This window comes from Giraffa tippelskirchi, chromosome 2 (genome assembly GCF_054371585.1).
Source record: "Giraffa tippelskirchi isolate mGirTip1 chromosome 2, T2T-mGirTip1v1.2.pri, whole genome shotgun sequence".
Taxonomy (NCBI): domain Eukaryota; kingdom Metazoa; phylum Chordata; class Mammalia; order Artiodactyla; family Giraffidae; genus Giraffa; species Giraffa tippelskirchi.
Genome location: NC_137276.1, coordinates 175518832 through 175541800, shown reverse-complemented (window position 1 = coordinate 175541800; position 22969 = coordinate 175518832). Strand labels below are relative to the sequence as shown.

At 42.0% G+C, this 22969-nt stretch overlaps 1 protein-coding gene across 47 annotated transcripts in view; it reads right to left on the bottom strand.

Moving 5' to 3' along the window:
- ZBTB20 (zinc finger and BTB domain containing 20) overlaps nt 1–22969 on the bottom strand; it is an 825041-nt gene that overhangs the window by 4038 nt on the left and 798034 nt on the right. For all 47 annotated transcript variants that reach the window (XM_081572030.1, XM_081572048.1, XM_081572056.1 and 44 more), the window contains one exon: nt 10359–11960. In XM_081572030.1, the coding sequence (XP_081428156.1) occupies nt 10359–11940 (1582 nt within the window). In that variant the 5' untranslated portion in view covers nt 11941–11960. The remainder of the gene's footprint in view (nt 1–10358; nt 11961–22969) is intronic.

Sequence of the window (22969 nt, the reverse complement as noted above, 5' to 3'; positions counted from 1 at the left end):
TGTTTAGTCACTAAGTTGTGTCCAAACACTGGTGTGGGTTGACATTTCCATGCATGTGTGCTAAGTCGCTTCAGTCATGTCCAATTCTTTGCAACCCTACGGACTGTAGCCTGCCAGGCTTCTCTCTCCATGGGATTCTCCAGGCAAGAATACTGGGGTGGGTTGCCATGCCCTCCTCCAGGGAATCTTCCCAATCCAGGGATGGAACCCATGTCTCTTATGTCTCTCATATTAGCAGGCAGGTTCTTTACCACTTGCGCCACCTGGGAAGCCATTTCCATAACCCAGCCTAAAGCCTGAAGCCTCTGAAACTCTTGGTAATATTTCAACATCTGAACAAAGCATCAGGGTAGGAAATCTAGTTCTTGAATTTGAGTTAACTTCCATTTAAAATATGTGCCTTGACTGTCTTGCCATTTTTTTCCATCATGAAACAGAAGAGGTTTGGTGTGTCCTAGTGATGACAGTGAGGAACACAATCACAGACATGCTGACCACGTGCCAAGCTCAGGGTTAGTGCTTTCTGTTCATGATATGTTTTATGAAACTTTACCTCACTGGAAAGCTTTCTCAATGTGTTTGTAAACATAAATAGATACATTTTGAAGCACACAATCCTAAGAAATGGCTATTTGGTTCAATTATAACTCCACAAATTTCTAAACCAATTTCGTTGAACTTTGAACTTTTTGCTTTAGTTAATCACAACCTTTTTGGCCTGGCTTTCTCTCCCCTCTGCTGTCTTCCAGTTTTCCTTTCCCTTCATCTTCACGGATGAAACAACATGAGCCACAGGGTCGCAGGGATAGAAGAGTTTCACTTTTAGGCTACAAGGGGAGAATTTAGAAGCCTAGTTCCTACATGAAGAGTTCAATCTCTGCATGGTGTTTATATAGGTACATTTTTTTGAAATGAGAGATTCCCTAAGAGAAACAGTCATGCATGTTATTTTTAGTTGGAACATTTCTGTCAGCCGTAAACATGCTTGGAACTCAAGCTGGTCTTTGCCATCCTTGTGCTTTCAGTACACTTTGTAGAGGCTATGACAGGCCGGCCAACTATCTTTTAAAATATGTCCACCTGTCACCTTTAATGGGAAGTGTGCCTTCTTAAAGTTCCAGGTGGTATTTTGGCTGCTAGGAAGTTGAAACTTGGTCTGTGTTAAAAATTCTCCTGCTGTTTGAAACTTTCACCTTCTTATAGTGTATTTTTTCCTCTAGACAAGGTCAGTGATGATGGCTTTTTGCTTTCACACCTTTCTAATCTATCAGTTGGTTCTTCACAGGTGTCGTCTCTCCTTCCATAGCTTATATACGTATGTTGTTTATATGCACCTTGTGCACCTAAGCACCAAGGTTTGGCCATTAATTATCCATGTCACCCTGGGTTTTTTAGTGTTTTCATCTCTATGGGTTTGTTCCCCTTCTGTAAGTGAGGAGTTGGACCAAGCACTTGCCACATTCTTTTGCAGATTTAGTGGCCTTTTGTCCACCATGGCCTTCGCCCCAGAGGACTCTGGCCCAGGTCTTGTCAATGCGTGACCTGAGGGCAACTTGCTTAAATCACTCAAGGCATCAGCAGTCCCACATTTTAAATAGGACAACGTATTCTGCCACAGAAAAAATGGTGTGATAGTTAATGAGGAAAAATGTTTGCAAAGCACTTGGGAGCTCCATACAGGAAAGTGCTCTGAAATTATTCAGGTGCCTCATTGGCAGAGCATAGGCATTCCAGGAACTGCCTTACTAAACAGGGTGCATTTTCAGATTAGTCAGGTGTAAACAACTCATTTCTTTATGTTTGGATTTGAAACAGTACCACTCACTAGAAATGAGTAATTCTTTCCCATTATTTTCCTGCACGTTACTTATACCGAACCCCAAACGGCTTTCAACATTATACATGAAATGGACATGGCTGGTGTTGCTTGGTGCTCTCGATGTGGAGAAATGAAGATGAGTGGTAGCAGATGGCTTTCTGGGTCCAAGCCTATGGCCAGGAACAGCAAGTCTGATTGGTTAAAAGGGACACAGAATACCAAGCAGACACTGGGATTAGACATAGGATGAGGAAGCTCCTATAAGCCCCTGTACTTTAAAATGATCCATTTTGGGACCATACAGATGCCGGAGTCAGATATGAATTCCATTTCCTTGGCTGAATGACCTGGGCATGTTACTTCACCCCTGTAAGCCTCAGTTTCCTTATCTATAACTTGAGAATAATAAAGTAAGCACCTGTCTTGTGAAGGTATTTTGAAAATTAAAGCAATAAAGCACTTTTGCACAGAGTATGTGATTATTTCAAGAAAAATTCAACTGTTCCTTTCAGCACAAAGGAACTGGTGATAAATGAAATCAACTGAAAAATGACTTGCATGGCATGAGGAAGCCAACTTAGGATTTTGCAAAAAACTGTTTCAGATAATCAATAAGGCAAGTGATTATACTGTAGCTATGCAATTCTTCCCTGGTGGCTCAGAGGTTAAAGCGTCTGCCTCCAATGCGGGAGACCTGGGTTCGATCCCTGGGTCGGGAAGATCCCCTGGAGAAGGAAATGGCAAACCACTCTAGTATTCTTGCCTGGAGAATCCCATGGACGGAGGAGCCTGGTAGGCTACAGTCCACGGGGTCGCAAAGAGTCGGACACGACTGAGCGACTTCCCTTTCTATGCAATTCAGAGTTAAGGGTCTAGTCTAGTCTCAGTTACATATGCTAATGGAAAGAAGTGGCATCATGAAACAAATGCCAGCAAAGAGACACAGGATTCTTAGCAGGCAGCAACTGTACTCTGGAGGCTGAGAAACCAGACAGCAAGTGGTGGAAGAGAAGAGGAGGCAGTGTCCTTTATGATTCTGTGTGTGTGTGTGTGTGTATGTGAGAAGGGAGGAGTAGTGAATGCATATATTTTTCTCCAGTTTCGGATGCCTGCTCTCTAAAGCATCACTTTTCAACTCCTTCTTGTGGACTGGGACTGACACACACTCTACCATGACTGACAGTGAGAAAAAAAGTGAGGAAGAAAGATATTTTTAGGTTAGAGGGTGCAGAAGGTCTGTCTAAATTTGAGGCTGAGGCACTCCAATTCTGAAGAGTGACCTCTGAATTGGGGGCTCAGCAAGAATCCATTTATTCTGTGGATTCTTTTTCATTCTAATCAGGCTTTTCCTAGGCTGCAAAGAGGACAGTGACTGCTGTTACAGGACACTTTTTTGGAAATCCGGTTCCCATCTAGTTCTCGCATTCTCTCGGACTCTCCATCATCTGCTCTAGCATACACCTTCCTTCAGGTGAGTACAGTGTGGGGCAGTGTACAGAAAACGTGGTGTTTGCTGAGGGGGCAGAGAGCAGGGAGGGAAGAGTAGGCACAGGGGGAGGTGGCTACTGCTGAGGAAAGCAGAAGGGGTCTTGGAAATTCCAAGTCTTCTGAATGGGGACAATCAAGATTGGAACAGAAAGAGGGAAAGGTCCAGTGACAAGAATGGAAGGTGCTCAGATGGAGTCATGCAGAGTCTTCACTGGCTGAAGACTCTGCTTTCCACCAGAGAGGTCTAGTTGGAGGGGGACATTCAAGACCACCTACCAGCCTTTCTCCCAGTCTGGGGTTAGAGGGTGCAGTCCTGGTGCCAGCTTGGACTGTGAGGCTGCCTGGGAAGGGGTGGAGTTGCCTACTGGGGATGCACTGCATTTACAAGACCTCTGTGGCTTTAGTGACAAGTAAAAATTTTGATATCAAGAAGACTTTTAAAGATGTCAGGGACCTTCATTCACATTACTTGACTTTTCTTACAACTTTATGAGAGGGTAGATGTTAACATTTTCCCCTATCCTTCAGTACTAAGTACTGTTAAAATCTGTATCTTACATGATAAGAAAATGAGGCTCAGATTGATTATAGAATCAAAGTCACTCAGAAACTGGTAAAATCAAGGCTTTCTCACTTCAAAACTTATACTTGTTTGTTACTCCACTGGCTTGATACAATTAGTAGCCCAAGCTCTATATGAGGATTATAACATCATGATCTTGATCACACTGTTATTACTCTATGGATACTACTGTTATGTTACTATCATCGCTATATCTATTTATGTAAAATTCAAGGCCAAAATAGCTGAGCATCTCAAAGTAACAAAGAAAATGATCACTTCTGCAGAGAACATTAATGGGCATTAGTGACCACTGAGTAGACTATTGATACTATGACTCAGAAAAGGTCCACATGTCTACCACTTGTTGGTAAAGAAAACACAAGTGGGAACACAGGTACAATATAGTCTTTGTATATAGAAAAAGAAGAGAAGAGAAAGAAATTTAAGTCTTGGTAAGAAAAGAATGAATTTATGTATAAGTTCCCCAAATTAAATTCTTCTGGAAAGGATGCTTATATATTTGAACATTCACTCATTTACTCAACCAATATTTGTTAAGCAAATACATATGCTAGCCTGTATTCATCTATGGATTTTAAAGCAGAAGTCCTAACACTGGTTCTTAAAAGAAAGTTCCACCTGGACAGCACTGCCAGGTAAAATACATGGCACCCAGTTAAATTTAGATTTCAGATAAACAATGAACACTTTTTTTAGTATAAGTATATCACAAATATTGATGGGGTATACTTAGACTAAAAAAAATATTTGTTGTTTATCCAAAAATTCATCTGGGGATCTTGTGTTTTTGTTTTATAAGTCTGGCAACCTTGTACCTGGTTATAAAGAAATACCCTGAATGCCATCTTAGTCAGCCTTGTAGTTCTGTATGCAATTTTGTTGTATAGAGCAAGGTACAAACAAATGTGGGATCTGAAATTTGTTCCGATCATTGGAGAGTACTTATATAAATGTACAAAGTATATTTGCATTATTTCTATGGAGCTACATCCTAAAATAAATAAAACAACCCTGTGGAAAAAATTTTTCCCCTTTGAAAGTGATTAGATATCATTAGAGAAGAATTCAGTTCATTCATTGATCAAATATTTTCTGAATGTTTACCATGTGGAAGGTATTATGTTGGGTATATTGAAGCATAAGACATATATGATATATATCATATAATTATATATAAAATTGTTTCTGCTTTCATAAAGTTTACATTCTAATGGGAAAGCATAAAAACACTCAAGTAATGATAATATAGGGCTTCCCAGGTGGCTCAGTTGGTAAAAAAAATCCACCTACAGTGCAGGAGACCCCAGTTCAATTTCTGGGTCAGGAAGATCCCCTGGAGAAGGGATAGGCTACCCACTCTAGTATTCATGGACTTCCCTGGTGGCTCAGATGGTAAAGAATCTGCCTGCAATGTGGGAGACCTGGGTTTGATCCCTGGGTTGGGAAGATCCCCTGGAGGAGGGCATGGCAACCCACTCCAGTATTCTTGCCAGGAGAATCCTCATGGACAGAGGAGCCTGGTGGACTACAGTCCATGGGGTTGCAAAGAGTCACACAAGACTGAGTGACTAAGCACAGCACAATTATAATAACTCATTGTTATAAGTTAAGTTATTGCTATAAATTAAGTTATTGTTATAACGTTAAATGCCCGAAGAAGTATATTTGCCACGGAACCTTGCATATGCAAGATATTTGCTTCCATTAACATCATTTATCACTATAAAATCAAGCTGTTGTTCAGTACTCTGATTTACTTTTTAAACACATAGGTTCTTGTGAGTGCAATTTTGGGGAACAATGTTACATAACAAAAGCAACCTGAAGCCATCCTCCTCCTAATCACCCAGGCCATCTAGGGAAGTGATTCCCAATTCAGTGTGAATCAGGGCTTGTTAAGACATAGGTCACTGGGTTCCCATTCAGGTCTGGGATGGACTTGAGAATATACATGCTGCCGTTGTGGGGGTCACAGCTTGAGAAGCACTGCTCCCATGTTATCTTTGAATTTCCCTACTGCTTGCCTTCCATGCCCACATGCACACCAGGCTTACCCTCCTGTATCCTCTGTCTTTGCCTTCCATCTCATGCCTTTTTTTTGCTTTTTCTCTTGGGAGAGGGCACAGAGGAGTCCTGCTTTGTTCCAAGAGAGGATGGTTTGTGTTATCTTTGCCTTTTGTCTAATTCTCTTGTTTTTAAATGTGTCCTTAACTCTTGTTTTCCTGCCCCACAACATTTATGAAACTTCAGTAAAGCAAACTTGAGAAATTCCTAGAAGAGATGAAGTCCTTTCATGGTTTGTTGGGCAGTAGACAGAGTAGTTTAGTGAGAGATTTTCTTTAAAAAATTTTTAAGGAATGAAAAAAAAAAAATCATGCTATGGAGGAAGTTCAAGGGAAACCCAAGGGGTATCACATTGCTTTGGCATTTGAATTCCAATGAGGAAGGAAACATGTTGACAGTTATTACTCAGAGATTGGAGACAGAGCAAAGAAACTCAATGCCTCTGGGAGGAGGAGGCTAAAGTAATGAAGATGGTATTTTAAAGAAAGCATTAAGTAGTACTTTACCTTTTATGCAGAGCTCTCGCATGCATAATACCTTTACAGTAGTTCAAAAGGTAGGAAAATTATTGTTTCCACTTTAAGCTCAAAGAAACTGAGGGTAGTGAAATTAAGTGACTTGTGTATGGTCACAATTAGAGGAACCAAAACTGAACCCAAATAATCTAATTCCAGCACAGTCATCTTTCACTTATGTCCCTACTCTAAATATCAGTGTTATAATCATCAGGAAATATGCTCTACAACCAGTGCTCCCTTGATGCTCTAAGGTAGAGGTTAGCTCCAAGGTCAACATGATGGACTACTTATTTGTCACAAACATGTCCTTTTAATGACTATGTGGATCATTAACATAGACTTACAGAGAATTGTATTTGGAATTCAGATCTCAGAACTGAGTCTCTCCAATCGTTCAAAGTGTGAAAGTTGCTCAGTTGTGTCTGACTGTTTGCGACCCCATAGACTATACAGTCTATGGAATTCTCCAGGCCATAATACTGGAGTGGGTAGCTATTCCTTTCTCCAGTGGATCTTCCCAACCCAGGGATCGAACCCAGGTCTCCTGCACTGAAGGTGGATTCTTTACCAACTGAGCCACTAGGGAAGCCCCCAATCCTTGAAAACAAGTATCATTTACATTAAAAGTTGCAGTTGCTAAACTGCAAAGCTGATTACCATGCATAGTGGCTGTGATGCTAAGAACCTAAGTTTTTTTCCTTTTAACTCTGTAAAGCTACTCTTTCCTAGTAAGATTCTTTTTGGTTAGACTGAAGGTAGGAAACAGAATCCATCTTTACTCTTCCAGTATACCCAGGACTTTCTAGAATCTTATTTTAGACTAACATTTGGACTCTTTGCTGTGGATTTTTATCATTTCCACTGGGCTCCTGTAAAGTTGTGAGGCTCCACTTTTTTGATGTTTTCTCAAGACATTGGAGAGAACTTTGTTTTGAAATGTCAGCCAGAGTGAATCCAGGTCCTGAATTACTTCCATATGTTCAGGCTGTCTTGCCTTTTGAAAACCGAGACCAATTGTTCCTAAACTTTGTTAGGTTATAGACTTCTTCACTCAGACAAGTATTGATAGAGAGCTGACCATTCCAAACTGCCACTGTCAAATGATTCGGGGAGTGAAATGGAAGTGTTGATTCTTTTAAATAAGGTACTCAGGTGATAGATGTACATTATTTATTGTTCCTGGATGTGGTCAGGTTATACACACCATTACAAAGACCTTTATAAGTTATGAGGAACTTCATAGTTTATCAGAGATCTGAAAGCCAGCCTTTGAGCATAACTCAGATTTATAAAATGACTTTACTTGTAGCCTTTGTATCTATGATGTCTAAATTTGCAAATCCATTGCTGGTTTTCTTATGAGTAAATCTAGTTATTTGGGTTAACCACAGAAATCTTTGGTAAATCCATTGAATAAATATGTTCATACACCAAAGAGACAATTTTCTGTAGTACACCAAAAATGTTATGCTCCAGATTTAAAGCCTTATTTTGACATGTGATCTAATACAGTATATAAACTTTATATCTGCTGGGTCTACTGGAAGAGATGCAAAGATGGGGAGAGTAGAAACATTCATGGATCCAAGACCAGAGACATCAACTTTGGTTAAGAATACATCTCCACAAATGGTCTTTTTTCCCCCCTTAATCCTTAATTTGATGGATTTACAAGGTAGGTACTCAGAGGAGGAAAGGACATAAACTATGGGAGAATATCCTGTAAATCATAAATTGCCATATAAATAAAAATATTACTATTTGATTAATTTACTAAATAATGATGATACCATACCACATGGAAAATGTCCTTGATTGACCTCAGGTTATTAGATATTCACATTTACCCTAAGTAAATACAGTGACTTATCACTACCTGATTTTTTTCCTAAATTCAGTAGTAGTCACTATGTTTTTTAGAGGTGTGAAAACTGTCATCTTTAAGAACTGACTCACACAAAGGCACATACATAGATTTACATATTGTTCTGACTTAAGCTGAACTGCACAGAAGGAAAATTTCATCTTAAGTAATGTTCTGTTTCAGTTGTTCACTTCCATGTTGGTATGTCTGTTGCAGTCCTTCCCTTCTATTCCCCAATTTAAACTGATCTGCTTTATGTCCTATCCCCTAGCTAGTCCTGCTGGCTGACCTGAGAAACAAGGTTGCTTTGAGGAACTAACTTATTTTCATGTATTGTAATTCAAGTATCTAACTTTCCCCTGACAATTTATTTGTCATTTAACAGAGATATTCTAGAACTAGAGGGTTAGCAGATGAATGACTCTCATAATCAGTTCAGTTCAGTTCAGTTGCTCAGTTGTGTCTGACTCTTTGCAACCCCATGGACTGCAGTATGCCAGGCTTCCCTGTCCATCGCCAACTCCTGGAGCCTTCTCAAATTCATGTCCATCATGTCGATAGTTCCTCATAATAGAAATTATATAATTCCTTATAGTATGAATTATGACTCTCATAATAGGAATGTCAAATATGGTGATCATCATTGAGTTAGTTACTTTTAGTATAAGAGAATCCATGTGAAATCATATCACATATATAGTCCCTTATATGGAGGAGCATCCATGGAGTTCTCACTTCTGTCTAGTCCATTGTAGAACTAGGAAAGGGCACTTACTGGCTGGGAGGTCAGATCTTTGCTCTAGAATCATGGGCTCCAGCGGTGAAGCACTATCTTGCCCAACTACTCACCTGATGAATAACTGAATCCCCTCTATAACAAATCACTATGAAATGATCATCCATTCTCTCCTTGAACACCTCTAATTATAGGAACTCACGCTCCCTTTGGAGGTTGTCTACCTATCTTTAGAGCATCTCTGCTTAAACTTCCTCTTTTATTTAATTAAATATCTTTATAGCTTCTAATCATTGGTCCATTTCTCTATATGTGAACACAAACAGAAAAAGCTTAATGTAGCTTCCCTCAAATCATTTAAATAATGCTAAAAGTGTGATCAATAGCTACCATTTATAGAGTGCTTATTATGTGCTGGAGATTGCTTTAGGAATTTCATATGTATTAATTCATTTAATCCTCAAAACAGCACTACTATCACTATTATCCCCATCATATAGACAAGGAAACTAATGTATAGAAATGTTAAGTAATTTTGCCAAGCTGACAAAGCTCGGTAGGCACTTTCAGTTTAAACCTACGCACTGCCAAACACCTCTAGCACCTTCAAACATGACTCATATGCCATGGCTTCACGGCCCTTTCCATCTTAATCATACTCCTCTGAGTGTGCCCCAAAGAGTCTACTGTCCTTTTAAACGGGAGAACCCAGAACTGATTGTGGTCTCTAGATGTGGAAAATAGAGAACCAGCACTAGAAAACAGAGTGAGCTTATTGCCCCTCTTCATTTCAGGGACCATAAGTGTAGCCTCCACCGGCATTAGCCTTGTTGTGGCCTCTTCAAGCTGTTGGTTCATATGAAACTTACTACAGACTAAAACCCTTATTTCTGTCTGGCTTATATGACTTGGGTCTGTACAATGAGGTGACTGGAGTATATGATCTCCAAAGACTTTTCCAGTTCTAAACATCTAGGTTAAAAAATATGTTTCAAAGTTCAGTGTATTTAAGGGATGTTGTGCCTGCAAATTCTGTATCAGGTTTTCTCATTTGGCCCTTTCCCACAAAGGGTTTGTGTGATTTTGTCTTTTGGTGACAGGATGCTTGGTTCGTGGGATGGGGGCATAGTTGGGGCTTCTAGAAGATGGTTTACAATACGGCTTTCTGTAAAATCTGAAAGATGACTCCTGCTTTCCCTTTCACCTATAGGTCCTGCCCCTCCCTTCCCCCAGCCCCTCGGCCTCTCCCCCTGCTGCCCGGCTTCCAGCGGGGCCGCACTCACCTGTGTGTACGAACATGTGCTTGACGTAGTTCTGTTTGGCGGTGAAAGTCTTGTTGCAGAGAGTGCACTCATAAGGCTTTTTTTCGCCCTGCCCACTGGCTGTGCTGTGGCCTGCGGATGGGGCCAGGGGCTGTGGCGCTGGCAGCTGTGCAGTAAAGGTCGACAGGCCGGGCTGGGACACTGTCACAAACTGGGTCTGCTGGCCTGCCAGGGGCTGCGGCAGGCTGAAGAGGAAAGGCTTGGGGCCGCTGCCCGCCGGCTGGGTAGTGAAGAGGGCCGGCAGGTAGGTGTTACCGGCTGTGCCAATGACCTGCGTGTTGCTGGTTAAAGTCAGAGGCATCCTCAAGTTGCTGGTGAGGGTTTCGGTCTGGCGTAAGTAGAGCTGGGTACTTGGCAATGACTGCCCGATGGATGTGTTGACCGAAGGCTGCTGGACACTTTTGTCGGAGCTGTTGCTGACAGTGATCACTGTGTTGTCCATCTCCACCTCGTTGCTTCTTTCAGGGGATGAGGCACCGGTCTCCAGCTGGTGCGGCTGCGGGGCGCCCTCGGCCGGGGCTTCCGTGGCCTGCTCAGGTTGGGCGGGCTCGGCCTGGCTGTCCCGCGCCGCCCCGGGCCCGAACTGCTGCTCCACGGAGTCGGGCTCGGTGCCTATGGAGGAGCTGACGCCCGAGTCGAAGCTTTCGCCCTTGGGCTCACTCTCGGTGCCCTCGGCCTGGTCGGTGTCTTCCGTGCACTCCTCGGACTCATTGCGCTCCAGGATCTGCACCCTTTGCTGCCCGTAGTAGTCGTAGTCGTCCTCCATCTCCTGCTTGATATGGATGTTGCCCACCAGGGTCTGGATGCGCACGGGCCGGGGCTGCTTGCGGCAGTGCGTGGTCTCTGGGGTGGTGGACAGGTAGCGCTCCATCTGCTGTGAGCGCTCGTGGATGCGCGTGATCCAGCTGGGGTCTTCTATGTGGTGGTCGCGGGGCAGGCCGAGCGCCGTCTCGTGGTGGCTGACTACTGCGCCGCTGTAGAAGGAGCGCTCGCCGCTGCCGTTCTGCATGGAGCAGGCGTACAGCGCCGAGTAGATCCTGTCCACGCTGTGCTGCGGATGGCTCTGCAGGTAGCCTGACTCGGTGTCGCTGCTCTGGCCCGAGGTGCCCGACTCGGGAGTGCCTCGTGGCGTGTCCTGGCCTGAGTCCTGGATCCCCGGGAACACATCGCCCACGTTCTGCGACACGATGCGCGTGCACTCATCGATGACTGTTTTGATCTGCAGGATGCTGGCGGCCGTGAGGATCTGCAGGGCTTCCGACTGTGAGACACGCAGCACGCCGCTGTACATGAAGTCAATGAGCTTTTGCACCGACTGCACCGACACCACCGATGGGATCTCGATGTCGCTGTAGCCCAGCAGCAGCTTGTCCTGGAAGAAGGGGCTGCCGGCGGCCAGCACGCAGCGGTGTGCGCGCAGCATGCTCCCGTGGATGCGCACCGTCACGTCACAGAAGTGGCCACGGTTGCGCTGCTCGTTGAGGGTCTCGAGCACGGAATTGCTGAAGTTGTGAAGGTTGATGCTGTGAATGCGCTCGGTCATCCCCTTGCAACTGATGTCACCTGCACGGCGAGACAGACACAACACAGGGCGTGGGTCAGAGCGAGCTGCCTGCATCCCTAACATTTGGGTCTCAGGTGGGCAATGCTCATGGCTCCTAGCAGCATCCCCTTGCAGACACAAGCAGGCTCTGTGGCAAGATGGATAGGCTTTGCATCAGGTCGACCTGTGGGTATGATGTCCTAGGGTAACAAGGCCTTGGATTTTGTTGCAACAGGGTCCCAGCTATTTGGGGGTACTGAATCCACAATTGATCCCCTAGACCTTCAGCCAGGGTTGTCAGTTGAAGTACAGCAGTCTAAAAAAACAGATAGGTCATTGCCTGCTATTCCTACAGCTTCAGCAAATAGGAACCAAAAGGCAAATGAAGACTTGTTCTCAGGAAACTCTGCCTCCGCTTTAGACAGGCCTAAGCCCAGGTCCTTTGGGAAAGCTTGCATTTTTCTCAATTTACCAAAATTCCTTATTTTATTCATAGACCACAATATTTAATTCCCTTCCTGTTAATTAACATGGCACATTCCACAAATCCACACCACATTTGCAAAAATTCTTGGAAAATTCAGCTTAGACTAAGATAGACATCAAATAGCTACCACCGTGTTTTCCAGTGGAGGGACAGGCTCTAGAATGCAATCTTCTTGCTAAAGGAGCACCTGCCCAGTGTCTGTATCTGTGCATTTTTCTTATCCTCTTTGGTGAGATCTGCTTGAGTACTTTCTAGGGTGGTTGTATGTTATATGGTGGTTGTCTGAATTTTCTGAGGCTTAGTGAAGAAGAAACGTTAGAAAGGTCAAAGATGGTCTTTGGTCAGAGTGTTGACCTGGGAGACTGGAATACACTAGATGACCATATTCGTTATTCAAACTGGGCACTTGAGAGGACTCTTAGTAAGCAGGTCAGGACAGTAGGGTTAACCTGGAGTGGGATGTACAATTATCTCAGGAATTGGGTGCTCTCTGAGCTTGCAAGAGGGATATATCAGACAGTTGCCAGGAGAAAGGCAGCAGTCAGCTACATGGAACATGTGGACAGCCTGACCTATTGCCACCCTTATATCCTAGGCTCTGCAGACAAGGGATAGGTTGGTATTACCTAGATGCCAGGTTGAGAAGGAATACAAGTGTCTATAACACTAGACTTAGGGCTTTCCTATTGTTTTACTTCTGCTCTCTAAAGAATCCCTCTCTCCAAATCATTCTTCAGTCATTCCCCATTCTTGCCTTCACAACTGAATGATTAGCTTGAGGGAGGCCAAGTAAGTAGGATTTCAAAACTAGGTGACCCAGGTATGGATTGTTGGTGTGACCCAGATCCCTGTGTCTTGTTAGAAGTAACCCAGAGGTAACGGCCTGCACACAGAGGAATGTCCACCTCCTCAGGTTCTTTCTCTTCTGCCTTTGGAAAGAGGACCTGCTCAGAGAAGTCTGAGCTCAGCTAGCTTTTCTACTTTGGTACAATCTATCTCCTCATTCTGAGTTCAGCTGTTATGATTGCATCCTTATATACTCATTCATTTCCTTTGCTCCCAACTTTACATTCAGTCAGCCTCACAGAAATCCACTAAACTTAATAAATGCTGCCTACAGGCTCTATGTTCTCTTTGAGTGATATGGTTTGTGCAAATTTTTATGTAAGAGAATTCCGTTTCCTTCCAATTTCTATTAGGTCTGTTAATGTGTCTAAAATATTTCATTAGATGAGTGTTTCTATTTTTCCTTTTATATAAAACAAATTGTCCTTGCCAGGTTAAGGAATCAAGGTGAATCCCCTATAACTGTTAATACAAAACATGGCACCAGAGGAAGGCCCCAAAAACCTAGAAAGGAAAATTTAGGAAATCAGTCAGCAGATCATATTCTAATGTCTTACTGAGTCCCTCATGCTTGTGCACTGTGATAATAATAAGAGCAATTTTTTTTAAGAGAGTCAAGTTTTAACTACTTTATGTACATTATTTCATTGAGTCCTCACAACAATCCTATGATGTTGGTAGTATTATTATCCCCATATTTCAGATGAGGCCAGAGGAACTAGGAAACCACTCAAGGCCACACAGGTAGTTAGCGGTTGAGCTGGCATTTGAACCTAGCAGTCTGGGTCTAGAGTTCACACTCTTATCTGCTTCACTGTATCACATGCTTTGCCCCTGAATGACGCCTGGTTCTTAGGTGTCCACGGGTCTGTCGTAAAGGTGTGTAATAAGGTCTGTCCAGTGTACCCTCCAGTACTTCTATACCTATCCATAAATTAGTGTGCTGTCTCATAGCCTTAGTCATCTAATAAAGCACATTTTTAAAAACTTATAAATGGAACAATGCAAGAGATAAAAGAGGGTTATGGCACTAAAATGTAGAGGTTTCTATATACAATTTTACTATCACCAAGGTCTCTTTCATTTAAGTAAAATGGTAAGTACTAAAATTGGCTAAATCTCTGATAAAATCACCATCTCTGAGTAGGATGGATTTATTAAAAAAATTTTTCCACACAGGTAAAAATACTCTTTAAACTCACAATTGCTCATAGCAGCAGTCACAGCTATATCACTTGAGTTGTCACATATGACAAAGAATTGTCTTCTTTCTGATAATTCTGGGAAGAAGCTCAATCACAATTATCATAATAATTAATAACCATGTAGCATTTTACAGTGTACAAACTCTTTCACAGGTATAAACTCATTTACTCCTAATAACAATCCTATATATTTTCAGGACAGGTCCTATTATTACTATCTGATGTAAAAGGAAGTTGAGGGTTTCAAAGTATCTAAATGACTTGCCCGATGTTTTCCAGAGCTAGTAAGTGGCTGAGGTGGGATTAGATCCCATGCCCCTTGTTCTTTTTATCACATGGTACTGGATCACTGACAAATGAAATCTGGCTTACCCAAAGTCTGAGGGCCATCTAATTCTCAGAACATAGAAGAAAAGATAAAGACACAGAAAGTGATGATGAAGCTTGCTGTAGAGATGGATATGGTCACCAACAAGAGCTGTCATTATATCACACACATTCATAGATACATGACACAAACAAACACAACAGACTTGAAAAAAAAGTTCAAACTGCTTGTTGGGCTGATCCACTCAAGTCTAAATAATCGGGTAAATCTATAGCAATAATAACAAAAAATTGTCTGCTAAATAATCTGATTTATGATTTTTGCAGTAATGCTGTTGCCAACTTCATTAAAAACCACAGAGACAAACTTGAACCTGCTCACATATACAACCTGACCTGACAAACCTAGTTGGATTTTTGTAGACACAATTTTTAAAGATCTCTGAGTGCACTGGTCCTGCACCACAGTGAGCAGCCGTGAAAGGCTGAATCAGTTTTTGCTGATATGTGTACAGATGCGACGGGGGACCCTGCCGGTCCATTCAAGCATGCCTCGGCCTTCCAGCACACAATGCTGAAGCAAGTCCTTTCCCAGGCTTTCTTTCATTTTCAACACTAATACAGTGGGAAAGAGTTTCTGCCACGGCAAGGCAATGTCCAGGCTTTTGTGAAACAGGTCCTTTTCATCCAGTGGGCATTAATGTATAGATTCCAACGGAATAAATCTGAAATACTCTACTGTAGAAGATTTGTTCCCCATTGAAAACAAATCTTGATTAGATGGTTTTTCAGAGACTGTATAGGAAGGAATGGTGTGAAAATGCTAACTCCATTCTTTCTTAGATTGGCAGTGAATAGGCATTTGGGCTATTCAAAAAAAAAAAAAAACCAACCTTCGACTCCACAAAACCATACAACTTTGCAAAGATTTTGTGCATCTGGGGATGCCACGATACACTTCCTCCCCCCTTCCCTCCGAAAATCCCCCATGGTGGTGTGAACATAGAACTGATGGGGTAAAATGAAAAAAAAAAAAAATGACAAAAATAGTTCTCTGTGTGTTTTAAAATAGTAACCCATCTTCTTTCCACTCGAGTAAAAAATATAGAGTCAGCCTGTGATGGCATTCACTGGAATACGCAAGGAATTCTATTCCTGAATGTGATCGTGTACTCTAAGTGATTGTGTTCTGCGAGTGAGCACAGTATGGATGAGGCTGAGGCAGGAGTGAGCACCGGGGGGGATTCTGCTTGTGGCGAAATAGCTGATGAAGGGCTTGGCTGTCTATGTTGTAGGAACCCAGCTCCTGCCTGTCCCTGAAACGGCGGGTGTCCAGGGATAGGACTAAGCATGAGAATAAAAAAGCTGCCTGTGCACAAGGGAAAAGGAATAAGAAAAGGAAACAGCAGGCAATACAATCTCTTTTAATTAGGTGTGAAATCCAGCCCTTTCTCAGTCCAGATATATAAAATGAGACTAGTGCAAGGGCGAGATGCTATAGAGAGAGATGGGAATTGGAAGACTCTGTGGCTGGGAAAGCAACACTAACTCTCAAATTAAAACCAAGATGAATTTTGGTTGACAGACCGAAGTCAAATGTCAGGGCCAAAGAGCCCTCGAGTTTTCAATCTGGGCCACCAGGCTCATGTGTGCTAAGTGGGTCAGCAAATGAAATAGGGCCAGGTGGCCAGGCCTCCACAGCCCAGCCTCTTATCACTCCCTTTCCCAGATTGTGCTCAATAGCACACTGACATTGCTCTTTCATATTATCAGGTGATAAGTGATCCTGTTGAACTTTCACATTTTGGTGCTCCTTACCAAGCTGGTCCCATTGGGAAGGATCCAGTTCTTACTGGAGAAAGCTGGGATGCATGTGGCAACTAAGGCCCCTTTCTCCCCAAATCTACATCTGTTGTCCTGCTAGGTGCCTGACCTCAGTCATGTCTGTTTTACCTCTTTGCCTGGGGTGGACACTTGCTGAGTCTCTGCACCACAGGAGGTTAGAGGTTGCTTGCTCACAGATCCACCATCTAGAGCAGATGGTCCTGTATGTCCCTCCCCTCTCTATCTCACTGGCATCTTCACAGGGTGGCTCTGGGGAAATCACTAATGCAAGTGGGAAGCAGTAGGGAGAGCAAGACCTCTTTCTTCTACCCTAGCTCCATTTGTTGTTGTTTAGTGACTAAGTTGTAACTGTCTCTTTTGCTATCCCATGGACTGTAGCCCACCAGGGTCCTCTGTCCATGGGATTTTCCAGGCAAGAACACTGGAGTGGGTTGCCATTTCCTTCCAGGGGATCTTCCTGACCAGGGATCAAACCCATGTCTCCTGCCTGCCAAGCAGGTTCTTGCAGGTTCTTTACCCCTGAGCCACCTGGGAAGCTCCCTGGCTCCATACACCTAGCATATCCCTGCTCTCATTGCCTCTGTAGGTGAACTGTGGGAAGGTCATCAGCATTTGAGAAGGAGATGCCTCATACGCTTACCCATTCCTGGTGAGCAGGGGGTGCTTTGAGCTATCTCCCAATGAGGGTTTTCCCCGTCTTCCAGATTTCCGTAGCCTGGATTACAGGAACCATTAGCTATTTCATCTTTTTTTCTTTTTATCATTGGTAACAGAATTCTTCTCCTAAAACTGAAATCAATTCTTCAATTTTCAGAAATTTGACTTTCAAACATATTTTCAGGAATATACAACCTATGAAAGTTGGGAGCACTCTGTATGATATTTTATAGTCACTGTTTATTATTTCATGTAGATGGAGATATTAAAATTACTAATGATTTTTTATTTATGATCTCAATATTTTGGTTAGGTATGTTTTATATTACTTGAATTTTCATTCATATATTAATTCATGCATGTAATGCATTAATTCACTCATTCTGGAGCACATTTTAAGTACTTAAGTTCTTTAAGTACTTAAAGAACTTAAGTACTTAAAGGTCCTTAAGAAGCATAAGCGTATATATATATATATATATCTATATATATCTATACCTATATCTATATCTATATCTATATATATACCCAGGGTTCCCAGGTAGTTCAAACAGTAAAGAATCTGCTTGGGATGCAGGAGACCTGGGTTTGATCCCTGGGTCAGGAAGATCCCCTGGAGAAGGAAATGGCAGCCCACTCCACTATTCTTGCTTGGAGAATTCCATGGACAGAGGAGCCTGGTGGGCTACAGTCCATGGGGTCACAAAGAGGCGGACACGACTGAGCAGCTAACACTTTCACTTTCATATATATATAATGGAATACTATTCAGCCATAAAAAAGAACAATATTTTGCCATTTGCAGCAACATAGATGGACCTGGAGGGCATTATACTAAATGAAATAAGTCAGATAGAGAAGGATAAATACTGTATGAATGACTGAGTGATAGTCGCTCAGTCATGTCTGACTCTTTGAGATCCCATGGACCATAGCCTACCAGGTTCCTCTGTCCATGGAATTCTCCAGGCAAGAATACTGGAGTGGGTTGCCATTTCCTTCTCCAAAGTGCTGTATGATATCACTTTTATATGGAATATAAAAAATACAACAAACTAGTGAATATAACAGAAAAGAAGCAGACTCACATATATAGAGAACAAACTAGTGGCTACCCATGGGGTAGGGGTGGTATAGGTGTGGGGAAGTGAGAGGTACAAACTATTGGGTGTAAGATAGGCTCCAGGATGTATTGTACAATGCGGGGAATATAGCTAACATTCTGTAATAACTGTAAATAGAAAGTAAGCTTTAAAAATTGTATGTTTGCTGTTTAGTTGCTCAGTCATGTCTGACTCTTTGTGACCTCATGGACTGTAGCTCGCCAGGCTCCTCTGTCTATGGGATTTTCCAGACAAGAATACTGGAGTGGGTCACCAAGTCCTTCTCCATAAAAACTGTATAAAAAATAAAGAGTTATTTTAAAATGCGTATTTCATATACTTATGTAATTATAAAATCAATGAATGGACCAGTATCAGCATTACAGTTGTATGAATAAATTTATGTACGTAAATGAATAAATGAAAGTTTTGTGATGAATTAACATTAAATTTTTACTTGAAAGAGTAAAAATAAAATTAGGTCACACTTTAACAACTATGTAGGACCTATGATGCACTCTTCTATGTAAAATTTACCCTCTCCCTCATTCAACTCCTTATTTCACTTCTATTCTGATTTCTTTTTATATCCATATACAAATATATTTTCCTATTTATTAACGTATTGAATATTTTTTCAAGCCAACTTAAATCCTTTTAGTTATGAGATGAGTTTATTATCAAACAATCAACAAATAATTGCACATCAACTTTATGGGACCAATTATAAACCTAAGCTAATACTTCATTTTGGGGTATTATCAAGCTACATACTTTATGAATTTACATACTTTGAGCATCTGATTCCAGTGGAATAAAAGACTGAAAGTTCAAATACCTTGCTCTCTTACAGAACAAGTTGCGAAAGCTAAGTTTTAACTCTATGAACAAAGGCATTGGATAGCTATAATTCTAGACAACGTTCTGAAAGACACCTATGCCCTCATTCTAAAGCTGAAATGAAATGGCTTTTTCTTGAAGAGGGAGGACCTGCTAGGACTAAGGAAAAAAGTCAATGAAATCTGAGGTTGATGCCTTTAAATCCTCTTATATTGTAAACCTTTTGAGACACCTCTAGGGGTTTGATTTTTCTCCCCCCCTAAAGCTCTTTCCTTACAAATCTAGATGCTGCCCTATTGTAACCTTTTCCTTTGTTCACTAAATCTGAGGAACAAAAACACAGAGATACTGCATCTGTGGGTGGGATTAAAAAATGAACAAAAGGACCTACTTAAATTCAGAAAGTATGCGGTTTGAACTTGGCTTTGGATAGGCCTTACAGAAGGGTCTATATATTCAAACGCATAGTTAATAAGTCCTTTTTGTGCTTGGGAGGAAACTGTACACTTAAAAAGTGTTTATATAAAAACCAGCATCTTTTTACTTACTAATCTATTCTCCTTTTGATCTCTTCATCATCATATACTTATTTTTTAGAGGGAAAACAAAATTTTAACTGCAGTGAGTTGAGGCACTCCTTTGGAAAATATCATCAACTGGTGATGAAGTATAGTTAGGTAAGAAGTTAATTTTTTGACTTTGGGAAAACTTTTATCTGAACTTCAATAAGTGAGAAAACAGAACCCTATAGTGTTATTTTACATAAGCTTTTTGACTAAAATAATCACAGAGCTCCTCAATTCACAAAACTTCCTCTGCTGCTCACTGTTCTGAGACTGCTTTCGAAGCAGACATTCAGATTCATGCTCAAACGTTCTCTTTGCTTGTGTCTCCCTAGAAAAAAATTACCTACTTTCATTGTGACAGCCAGTTAAGCATAGCTGTTTGTTGGCAGGAGATGGATAAACTTTTTCTATATGGAAAGTGTGGACTAGAGCCATGATAGATTGTTCTACTGAGGAATGAAGGCCTTCTACATGCAGAAGACCCGGATTCAATCCCTGGGTCAGGAAGACCCCCTAGAGAAGGAAATGGCAACCCACTCCAGTGGGATTCTTGCCTGGAGAATCCCATGGACAGAGGAGCCTGGTGGGCTACAATCCATGGGGTTGCAAAGAGTTGGACACAACTGACATACAGCATACAGCTTCTCAAAGTAACAAGGAAAAGCCAAGGAAAAAGGTAAATTTGTTTTGCTGGATAACTGATTAAGACAGAATGGAGGTGATTTGATATGGGCCAGTTTAAGAAAGTACCAGAAACTACATCTCAACAGCCCACCTAGGGTGATACATTATAGAAGCAGGCACAGGATTTCCTTAAGAAAAACTAAGATGTAAATTCCTTTTTGGCTCATGCTGAGATGAAGAAGAGTCTAAATAAATGTTGTTAGAACTTAAAACCTTGGAAAGCACTGGTAAGCAAGTGAAGTAGAAGGTATAATTTGCAATTATTCTAATTAGGAGTAAGGTACTATATTTTTATCTTATTTTTATTATATTCTTGATTGTATCTCTTATATAATATTTTATTATATTATTTACCTATTATAGGATAAAAGATACTAAGCTGTTTAAGAGTCTTCTATTGCTATAGGTAACATTTTAATTATCTCGACTTATTTCACTGATTTGATTTGATCTAATTTTCTCATTTTTCCCCAGATAAAATCTCTGCATTAATCCAAGAAGCTGTGTGTTAGTTGCTCAGTAGAGTCCAACTCTTTATGACCCTGTAGACTGTATGTAGCCCGCCAGGCTCCTCTGTCCATGGGACTCTCCAGGCAAGAATACTGGAGTAGGTTGCCATTCCCTTCTCCAGGGGATCGTCCCAACTCAGGGACTGAACCCAGGTCTCCTGCATTTGCAAACATCTTGATGTAGTGCATTCATTTTTAATTCTCTTCTGCTGCTAAATTTGTCCTGAGTCCTAAGATTATCATGCTTTCTCTACTTACCAAATCTTAGGTACCATTTGAGAACCCGATTCAAAGTCCTTTCTTAACTGTAGAGCCTTCTTTGATTACTGAACTCCATCCTGAGTTCTTTCTTTTCCTAGTTCCCACTGATGGTGAGGTAAGAAACTGAAACATTAATTTCTATTTTTTAATGGAACTATAAAACTTTCATAATAATAAGGCAATTAAGAAAGACCAAGCCTTGCCCACATTTCTGGGCTCCCTTGGTGGTTGTGGCTTCTGAGCCCAAACTTCCCTTCAAATGAGGAAGATGCCAAAGTCTGAGGTACACGACTCCAGCTGGGTTGACTGCTTGGCGCACTTTTGGAGGCTGAAAATAAAAAGGCACTCACTTGGGATGGACAATGATGATTTTGGGCTGGATCCACACTCACTAGTAAGGACCACTACTGCAGCAGTACTGGGCAGTCAGATGGACCAGTCAAATTGGCAACTTCATTAGGTAGACAAGGAATACTGATGATGAAGACCATTATAGACTAAGAATCTGACCACTCCCTAGATTTCATGAGTCTTGCACAAGTCTAGAGAGGGGAAGGAAGCCCTGAAACTTGCCTAGATTTTTTGCGAACCTTACTGATAGGGACCTTGGTTTAATTTTCTATAGAAAAGTAAGGAAACATTTCTTGTACCTCAAAGTTGTAGGATAGATCAGAACTTTCTAATAGTCCTTAACAGTATGTCATTGATTATTCTGTCTTCATTTTTCTTCATTTGTGCCTGCCTTCTCTCTATAAGAGGGTTTCCCTGATAGCTCAGCTGGTAAAGAATCTGCCAGCAATTCAGGAGACCCTGGTTTGATTTCTAGGTCAGGAAGTTCCGCTGGAGAAGGGATTGGCTACCCACTCTAGTTTTCTTGGGCTCCCCTGGTGGCTCAGATGGTAAAAAATCCACCTGCAATCTGGGAGACCTGGGTTTGATCCCTGGCTTGGGGAAATCCCCTGGAGGAGGGTATGGCAACCCACTCCAGTATTCTTGCCTGGAGAATCCCCATGGATAGAGGAGCCTGCTGGGCTACAGTCCATGGGGTCATAAAGAGTCAGATACCACTGAGCGACTAAGCACATATTATCTCTATAAGAAGGTTCTCAGCTTCCTGGAGGCTGGTACCTTGCCTTGTAATAACTACAGCTTCACCACAGATCATTGAATCCTCACACTGCTGATCACACTTCTTTCCACTGAGTAGGTCTCATCTAAGGGTTTGTTCATTTCTCCCCTGCATATCCCAGACATGCTGATGACAACTTATGGGTCCTGAGGATGCGCCTTTTCTCTGAGCTGTGTCTACAGGCTCTAGGCCCAGGGGTATTTTCACCCCTGCAGTTGTGGGCAATGTTCTTCCCCCTGTCCTTTATCACAGCACCCCTTTTCATTGGGGAAGTTCAGTGTTCAGTATGAATTCAGGCTCTAAGGCAAGTGGGTTTTTTGTGTTCACTGCATTCCCACAATCTGTGCTCCTTCATTTGTGATTTTTGACACATGTCATACCGTCCACATCTCTTTGGTTCCATTCCCCCCAAGAGGCAGCTCACTGGGGCCTCAAGTCATGTGAAGATGCAGTGGAACTCAAAGCTGAGCCACACTTTGCAACTCAAAATGAGAAGAGATGGCCAATCTGTGATGGGGTACCAAAGTGATCTGACTGAACTCCCACCACTCTTGCTTAACTTAGGGAAGC